Source organism: Dama dama, chromosome 18, assembly GCF_033118175.1.
Source record: "Dama dama isolate Ldn47 chromosome 18, ASM3311817v1, whole genome shotgun sequence".
Lineage (NCBI taxonomy): Eukaryota > Metazoa > Chordata > Mammalia > Artiodactyla > Cervidae > Dama > Dama dama.
The window spans coordinates 55,126,353-55,136,177 of record NC_083698.1 but is presented as its reverse complement, the minus strand read 5'-3'; the positions used below and the strand labels follow the sequence as shown (position 1 = coordinate 55,136,177).

Sequence of the window (9,825 nt, the reverse complement as noted above, 5' to 3'; positions counted from 1 at the left end):
GCCAAGAGTTGCATCTTTGAGGAGGTAGCTTATGAGCGGAGTTGTTCAACAAGCATCACATATTAACTCTGTTGGTTATATGCTAGATGGTTTGAGAATACAAAAGTAAATAGAGCATTTGTCTCCTGTCTTAAGATTTACAATCTTGAATTAATAGTTGGAATAGGAAGACACAGTCAGTCAATAAGGTAATAAGGCTGACATGCTGAACTGTTAAAATACCAAATTCTTCCACAGCAGGATAAAGTGATAAGTGAAAGTGAAGTTGCTCCATTGTGTATGACTCTCTGCAACCCCATGGACTGTGGCCTACCAGGCTCCTCTGTCCATGGAATCTTCCAGCAAGAGTACTGGAGTGGTTTGCCATTTCCTTCTCCAGGGGATCTTCCCAACCCAGGAATTGAACCCAGGTCTCCCGCATTGCAGGCAGACACTTTACCATCTGAGCCACCAGGGAAGCCATAGCAGGATAAGTAGCAGCTAATCCAGGTAGCCCTTTGTTTGTTCTCTGTCTCGCTTCATTATCTCCCCCAATCCTATCTTCCATAGTCCCTGGACTTTCCTATGTTCTAGCAACTAAAGGGTTAATACTTTTATGCACTCAATATTTTACAAATAATCCTAGGGGATGCACTTTACCAAGGGAAAGATGTTACAAGCCTTGAAATAGCAATGAGAATTTGGTAATTTGCAGTTAAAGGCCAGAGTGTGAAGCTTACGTTGGGGAAGAGAGGGAAATGAAAAAGAAGAACTCATAAGGATAATGTAGATTCATCAAGAGATATTAAGCAGGTCTTTTTTAAAAAATGATAATGTTGACCAATCTTAGTGTAGAAGTATTCACTGACGTGCGTTGAACTAGCTATTATGATGTTAATGAATTATTAGTAGTAACATATGCTCTCAATATGCATATGTTTTTTGTGGTTGCTCTTTCTGTGTCTGCTAGCTAATAATGAGTTTGCGTCCACATTTGCAAGATGATCAATTCTTCTTTGGCATCTTATCTGCTGATGAAACAAAAGGAAACGAGGCCAGGCACGCAGAGGAGATTGATCTAGAGATGCAGTTTCCACAAGCACAAACCTCCAACCAATGGGAGGGAAAAAAAAGAAAGGCTTCATAAATGCAGGCTTGCATATGGAGAATCTACCTTCTTGGCTCTACAATGATAAAATCTGTCAGTATTGCCCCCCTGTTTAGTAGGTGATTTCAGAACTATAGACAGGAGCACTGAAAAATCACTAGGAGGGAAAAAAAAAAATCAGACTTGGTTGAAGTGATTTTTCCATTTCACTCAGAACATTTTACCAAATAGTGGCCAAATACTGAAAGATAGGTTTACTCATCAGTGTGAATAGGCATGAGATTACTAAGAGATTTTGGATTAAAAGAGAGCCAGGAAGAAAGATTTGGTTGTGTAAAAGTACTGAGAGACCTGGTTCCCCAATATTTTAATTCTTTATTTCCCAAAAGAAAGAATATATTCCTTATTAATGGACTATTACCAGTTTAATGATAAACACCCAAAACAGTACCTGAACAAATCAATGTTTTATTTTTGCATCATAGTTTGCTGTTCTTCCTAACTGGCAGTCACTGCATTGTAGATACTGTCAATTACAATGTTATTCCTATCACTATGTGTATAATGTTTCTTCATGCTCCGTCTTAAGAGTAAATGAATAGTTATCTACTTTCATCAAATATTAGTTTTCACATTCTTCCAGCAGAAAGCTCCCAAATCAAAATCTAACAATGAATAGAACATGTATGCATAAAAACCCAAAATGTATCCCCCTTGAGACATTTGGGAATAAAATTTTCATATTTCTAAAAGTCTGCATTTTGGGGACATTAAACACGGTATTACAATTTAACATAAAATCAGGTGTCATTTAATACTGTTTAATATTTTTAAAACTCTAATAATACAGATCATCTTAATGAGATAGAAATATTTCTTGCAAGAAGCTTTGCCCTTTTCAGTGCTGTTCTTCACCCCACTTCGGGGACTGGTGGCCGCGGTGCCTCCCCGTGGCAGCAGCTTAGGGGGATCCTTGAAGGCAGTCCTCTTCACTCTGAACCGGCGAGCGCTCTGGAGGAAGAACAGACTCTAATTTCTGCCAGCGCTCTGGAGGCCACAGGATATGTGTAGCATGGGCATGCAGGAGTCCTAGGGAAACCTGAACTCAAGAGAGACACAAAGAAAGCAAGAAAGATATTCTTTTATATAGGCTCATCATTAACATTTTGAAAGCAGAATTTGATCCAGGTCTGATAGTCCATGGAAAGATGATGATTAAGAGAATAAACACTTACTGGGATTTTTCTAGGTTCTTTACATATGTAAATACCTTTAATACAACCTTTTGAGGTAGGTACTGATATTATCCCCTTTTTTGCATAAGAGAATACTGGAGTAGGCTGCCATTCCCTTAAGTCACATAGCCACCAAGCCATGGAGGCTGGCTTTAGGGCTTAAGAGTCCTGCTTTAGAGGCTGCAAACCCCAGTGAGTATGAATCTGGTTTACATTCTCAGAGTTTCTGCCAGAGCTCCCAGTATCTCAGAGAGGCATTTGAGTGGGGCGGCGGGGGGGTGGGGGGGGTGGGGGGGTGGGGAGCAGAGATACCTTTAAAAAAATCTATATTTTGTTTAAAAAAGAAATACTGTCCCACCTACTGGATGAGTAGCAGGAGTTAGGTGTGAGACTGGGTAAGGTGCTTCCACAGAGTACATGGACCAATGTGAATTCAGTGCTCACGGAGAAGGTGGGAAACAAGGGGAAAATCCAGTATGTGGTCCTCAACTGATGATGGTTTGACTCAGGATTTTTTGACTTTATGACGGTGTGAAAATGAGATGTGTTCAGTAGAAACAATACTTCCAATTTTGATTTTTTCCCAGGCTAGCAATATACAATATGATACTGATACTCTCTTGTAATGCTGGGCAGTGGCTTTGGGCCAAACAATCACAAGGGTAAACAACCGATATACTTACAATCATTCTGTTTTTCACTTTCAGTACAGTATTCAATACCTTGTATAAGATAGTACTTTATTACAACATAGGCTTTTTGTTAGGTAACTTTTCCCACTGTAGGCTAATGTTTAATGTTCTGAGCACGTTTAAGATAGGTTAGATGAATTAAGTGCAGTCTTTTTACCTAAAATGTTTTTAACCTTCAATGGCTTCTCAGGGCATAACCCCATCATAAGTGGAGGAAAATCTATGAAGATCACTGCAGATGGTAAAAGGATGTACCAGGGTGGAAGAGGAGATAAGGGAAGGGAGCTTTCCCTAGAGGTTGTAAGACTGAGTCCTGAGAAGGAGGAGACCCTTAAAGATGTATCAGGGACATGAACTTCAGTGCTCAAAAGACTGTGGGAAACCTGATGAAAATGCAGAGCTAGGCCCTACGCTCAGAGATTACCCTTCATAGGTCTGATGGAGGGCGTGGAAATCTGTATCCTTTGTTGGTATTATCAAAAATCAAAGCCAAAGTGTTCGTTGCTCAGTCACATCCAACTCTTTGCAATCCCATGGACTGTAGCCCAGCAGGCCACTCTGTCCATGGGATTTCCTAGGCAAGAATCCTGGAGTGGGTTGTCATGCCCTTCTCCATGGAATTTTCCTGACCCAGGGATCAAAGCCAGGTCTCCTGCATTGCAGGCAGATTCTTTACCACCTGAGCCACCAGGGAAGCCGTCAAGTATTGGAGTATAATTGCTTTACAATTTTGTGTTAGTTTCTGCTATGCAAGGAAGTGAATCAGCTATATGTATATTTATATCTCCTCCTCTTGGCCCCCCTCCCACATTCCCCATCTACAATGGAATATTACTCAGCCATAGAAAGGAAAAAACTGTGTCATTTGTTGAAGAGATATGGATGAACCTAGGGTCTGTCATACAGAGTAAAGTCAGAAAGAGGAAAACAATTATCATATATTAATGCATGTATGTGGAATCTAGAAAAATGGTATAGATGAACCTATTTTCAGGGCAGGGATGAGATGCAAATATAGAGAATGGACATCTGGACACAGGGAAGGTGAGGGTGGATGGAATTAGGAGATTAGGATTGACATATATACACCACCACGTGTAAAACAGCTAGTGGGAATCAGCTATCAAGTAATATTTTAAGGGATGTAGAAAATTATAAAGCATACTCATATTGAGTATCATCACTAAACCAGGTAACTATGTGTCCATTTTATTTTCAAATGTTTTTCTTATAAATTGGAGCTCCATAGAGATTGACATACAACGTTGCTTTCATTAAAGTTCTGTTTATATGCATTTGAAGAATCACATTGCCCAGAAATTTAGATGTGAAAGTCAAGGGAGACATTTCCAAAGAGATAACCACAAACATTAAGAAAAAAGAAAACATTCACAACAACTTGAAATATAAACAAAATCAGCCCAAAGGGAAATAAGAAGCCCATGGGCCCAATAAAGGAATTTTTCTTCAAGTTGCTACTTTAAAAATCAAACCTACAGAAAATTAGAAAATTTTGTGTAAAAAAACCGTTCTAGTCACCAAAACTTATCAGTTATTTACATTTTGCTGCCTTCCTTCCCCTCTCATTATGTATGTATATGTATTTGTACACATACTTTTCACTGAATCACTTGAAGTTGTCACCATGCTGAATTTATCCCCAAATTCTTCAACATAGACATCCTAAGAAGACTCTTCCCTACAGGAACACTTTATATGCAAGGTATTTAATATTGATATAAAATTATTCAATATACAGCCCATATACAATTTTAACTGTCCAAATAATGTCTTTTAAAGCTCTTCTATTTTTAAAATTCTTAATTGAGGATCACAAATTGAATCACGATTGTCCCTGTGATACTTCAATTTACATTTGGGTTAATCTTGAGGTCCTACATCTATAATTGCCCAGTTTTCCCCCTCCTGATTAGAGTCAAATGAAGTGTTCTTGGCAAGAATATCATATAACTGGTATTGTACCCATCCCATTTTATCACATCAGGAGGCACAAAATATTAGTTCATCCCATTGCTGTCATGTGAAGTTTGATCATTTGATTAAGGTGATGTTGATCAGGTTTCTCTATTGTAAATCATATTGTAAATCAGTCTTTTTTTTTTTTTTTTTGGTAACTAAAAAGTAACTGAGGGGATGATATTTTGAAACATGTAAATACCCTGTATGTTAATAACATATCTCACTGCTCTCTGAAGGAAAATGGTTTCTAAAGCATCTAAAATAATTTCAGCAGCTGCTGATTGGGCTGCCTGCAACAATTACTACATGGAGGATTATAAAAGAATGGTTTTCCAATTTTTTTATTTCTTTCACATTTACTAGTTTCCATTCTTCCTTTAAAAAGTGCTGTCCCTGCCAGTCTCAAATGCTTATATTTTAACATAAGAGATTCCTTTTTAAATTCAAAATCTTACTATCTTTGGGGGTTTCCCAGGTCTCTCAGTAGTCAAGAATCTGCCTGCCAATGCAGGAGATGCAGGTTCAATCCCTGAGTCAGGAAGATCTCCTGGAGAAGGAAACAGCAACCCACTCTACTATTCTTGCCTGAGAAATCCCACGGACAGAGGAGCCTGGTGGACTGCAGTCCATGGGGTCACAAAGAGCTGGACACGACTTAGCGACTAAACAACAATAATCCTTCCCATTTTATCACATCAGGAGGCACAAATATTGGTTCACCTCATTATTGTTTGATCATTTAAGGTGATATTGATCATGTTTCTCTATTGTAAATTAATAATTTTCCTTTTGTAATTAATAATAATATAATCTCACTGCTCTCTGAAGGAAGAGGATTTAGAAACCATCTAAAATTTAACATCCATTATCCTGCCTGAAACAATTATTACATTCATGATTACAGAAAAGTGGCTTTCCAAATTTATTTCGTTTATATTTATTCGTTTCCATTTTCTCTTAAAAAGTTCTGTCCCTCCCAACCTTAAATGCCTATATTTTAACATAAAAAATTCCTTTTTAATTCAAAATCTTACTATGTTTTGGTTTGTTTGATACTCAAATATTCTACATTGGGCCAGTGAAAGTTGTTAATTTTTGGACATGTCTCCATGAATCTTTAAGCACATCCTAACGTTTTGGTCCCACTAGGTATTATTGGCTTTCAGTTCAGTTCAGTCACTCAATCGTGTCTGACTCTTTGCGACCCCATGAACCGCAGCATGGCAGGCCTCGCTGTCCATCACCAACTCCCAGAGTTTACCCAGACTCATGTCCCTTGAGTCAGTGATGCTATCTAACCATCTCATCCTCTGTCATCCCCTTCTCCTCCTGCCTTCAATCTTTCCCAGCATCAGGGTCTTTTCAAATGAGTCAGCTCTTTGCCTCAGGTGGCCAAATGTTGGAGTTTGATGTTGGAGTTTCAGCTTCAGCATCAGTCCTTCCAATGAACACCCAGGACTGATCTCCTTTAGGATGGACTGGTTGGATCTCCTTGCAGTCCAAGGGACTCTCAAGAGTCTTCTCCAACACCACAGTTCAAAAGCATCAATTCTTCAGCATTCAGCTTTCTTTATAGTCCAACTCTCACATCCATACATAACTACTGGAAAAACCATAGCCTTGACTAGACGGACCTTTGTTGACAAAGTAATGTCTCTGCATTTTAATATGCTGTCTAGGTTGGTCATAACTTTACTTCCAAGCTGTAAGCATCTTTTAATTTCATGGCTGCAATCACCATCTGCAGTGATTTTGGAGCCCCCAAAAATAAAGTAAGCCACTGTTTCCACTGCTTCCCCATCTGTTTGCCATGAAGTGATGGGACTGGATACCATGATCTTTGTTTTCTGAATGTTGAACTTTAAGCCAACTTTTTCATTCCCCTCTTTTACTTTCATCAAGAGGCTCTTTAGTTCCTCTTCACTTTCTGCTGTAAGAGTGGTGTCATCTGCATATCTTAGGTTATTGATATTTTTCCTGACAATCTTGATTCCAGCTTGTGCTTCATGCAGCCCAGCGTTTCTCATGATGTACTCTGCATATAAGTAAAATAAGCAGGGTGACAATATACAGCCTTGATGTACACCTTTCCCTATTTGGAACCAATCTGTTGTTCCATGTCCAGTTCTAACTGTTGCTTCCTGACCTGCATACAGGTTTCTCAAGAGTCAGGTCAGTTGGTCTGGTATTCCCATCTCTTTCAGAATTTTCCACAGTTTATTGTGATCCACACAGTCAAAGGCTTTGGCATAGTCAATAAAGCAGAAATAGATGTTTTTCTGGAACTCTCTTGCTTTTTTGATTGTACTTTAGTTTTTAAAACTCTATTTTATTGTTTATATATTATTTATTTGACTGTGCTGGATCTTGATTGCAATGTGTGTGCTTCAGTAATTGCAGCAGGTGGGCTTAGTTGCTCCAGGACATGTGGTATCTTAGTTCCCTGACCAGGGATTGAACCCATGTCTCCTGCATTGCAAGGCAGATTCTTAACCACTGGGCATCAGGGAAGTCCGCTCTTGTACTTTAAACCTGTTCCATCTGAAATTAGACATCTCTTTAAGGAGGCTTTGATTTCTCTTACCAATGAATGCTGGTTAGAAACCAAGGTAGTAGATGTGCTGCTTGCTCCTGGTGGTGTCAATCTATGCCATTTCAGGGGATGGACATAAAAAGCCCCATACCACAGGCATCCTTCTCACTGTCCTGCATTTCAAATTTCTGTCTCCCTTATTCTATAGTGAATGCTCTGTCTCCCCATAACAACATTTATACTACCCTACAATACATACAAAAAGGTAGTTTTGAGTTCACTATAACTAATACCAACAACAACTTTATTCAGTAAAAATCGAGATTTCTTTGCAAGTATTTCAGTCTTTAAAATAATTCCAGTATATTGGCAAAGTCCTGTGTTCAAAAAAACTTGAATCTAGTCTGTTTCCTTCCCAATACAGTTATGTTTCCTTTTGACATATGGTTAAGCCCTTTTGTTTCTATTTGTATTCAATTTTAGAGTTCGCTTTTGTTATCCTTTTTGATTCAGTTTTATTTTTGAATAAACATTTAAATGGTTCATAAGGTATGGTATGCAGAATAATGCCCCCACACACACCTCCAAAGACGTGCACATACCGGTCCCCCAGACATGGTGAATATGGACTATCTCAGGACAAAATGGGAATTAAGGTTACTAAGCAGATCTGAGGATAAGAAGACTATCCTATATGAGCCCATGGACACATGTAATCACAAAGATCTTAAATGTAGACCAGCTAGGTAGAAGGGTCAGATTCAGAGAGAGATTTGAAGATGCAGATGTAGAAGAGGGCCATGAGCCAAGGAATTCAGGTGGACTCTGCAAGCTGGCAAGGAAACAAATTATCCCCTAGAGCTTCCAGAATGAAGCCAGCCCTGCTGACACTTGAATTTTAGCCCAGTGAGACCCATTTTGGACTTCTGACCTCCAGAACTGTAAAGTTATACACTCATGTCGTCTTAAGCCACTAGTCTTGTGATCTATTACAGCGGTAATAAGAAACGAATAAACTAACAAAAATGCACACAGAGAAATTCCAGTATCTGTTATCTTACCTCTCTAGTAGGATAACTATATTCATCAATTTCTGGTTTATCCTTCTTTTCCAGTAAAGAAAACCAAATACATATATTTATCAGTTTTTATCTATCTGTGTGTATCTATATATATATTTTTATGTGTACATATTTATTATGTCTATATATATTATGTCTATACATTTATACACACACACACACATATACATTATTTCCCTATCTCTCATACTGAAGGTAGCTACTATTATGCATATTCCCTTTGATGGTACTTTCATTCTTAACAGCACATCCTGGAAACCACTTCCTATCATTTCATAGAAATGGAGCCTGTAGTTTTTACAAAAGCTCTACCCCACACCCAGGCAATCCTGATTAACCCCACGAGAAATCTAGATCTGGGTTTTCCAGATTTCTGGCTTCACACCAAGAAAAGGTAAACCTAACCAACTCAACTGCAGAAGCCTAGCTCTAAATGGTCTGCCACACTGCCGTTCTTATCTATTTTTGTTCTTGTCTGGGCTCAGCTAAGCTAGAGAACAGCTGGTCTCCATCCCCTTCACAGTAACCCTTTTTAGATTTGATAGCTGCTGCTCGGTTGTTCCTCAAGCCTTTATTTGCTTTTCCAACTTGTTTAACTTTTTCCCTAAGGTTTGATCTGCCAGTCTTTTAACTTGGCTGAACTCTTGCCAACATATTTGCCTGATTTCCTAGTTTTGGAGCTCAGTTTTAACATAGTGATTCAGTTTTTTTTTAATCATTCATTTTACCAAAACCTATTATAATTTTATTCCATTTATTAAAGATACTACCCTCACTTCCTGAAAAAAATGATTCATCATCATAATTATAAATAATGGTGAAAATTCCCACAGATGGATAATGTCAGTATCATTTTAAAACATGATATGTGAATGCAGAATATAAGTGTTTTTTAAAGACTGTGATTAATATAGAAAGTGCCTAGTCACTCTCTTAGCTATCTTGTCATTTGATCTTTTTTATTGGTATGTACATAGACATGCAAAGAACACAGTGAATTTAAAAGGGCATAAAAATCCAGAAATAAATTAAACTTTTAAAAATTATAAGTTCTTTTCAGGTATAGCTTTGGTGTCCACACATACTGTGTTAGGGGTGGTCCTACAGAAGAAACAACCAATAAGATGTGTGCATATATAGAAACAGAATTAAGAAATTAGCTCACACAGTTAAGGAGGTTGGTGAATCCAAAATCTGATGCAGAAGACCAGTATGC

At 38.2% G+C, this 9,825-nt stretch overlaps 1 protein-coding gene across 1 annotated transcript in view; it reads right to left on the bottom strand.

Moving 5' to 3' along the window:
- Positions 1-1,537: 1,537 nt before the first annotated feature.
- Positions 1,538-9,825, bottom strand: part of IMMP2L (inner mitochondrial membrane peptidase subunit 2) — a 914,520-nt gene continuing 906,232 nt past the window's right edge. The window contains exon 7 of the mRNA XM_061165351.1: positions 1,538-2,186. Within this exon, the coding sequence (XP_061021334.1) occupies positions 2,049-2,186 (138 nt within the window). The 3' untranslated portion in view covers positions 1,538-2,048. The remainder of the gene's footprint in view (positions 2,187-9,825) is intronic.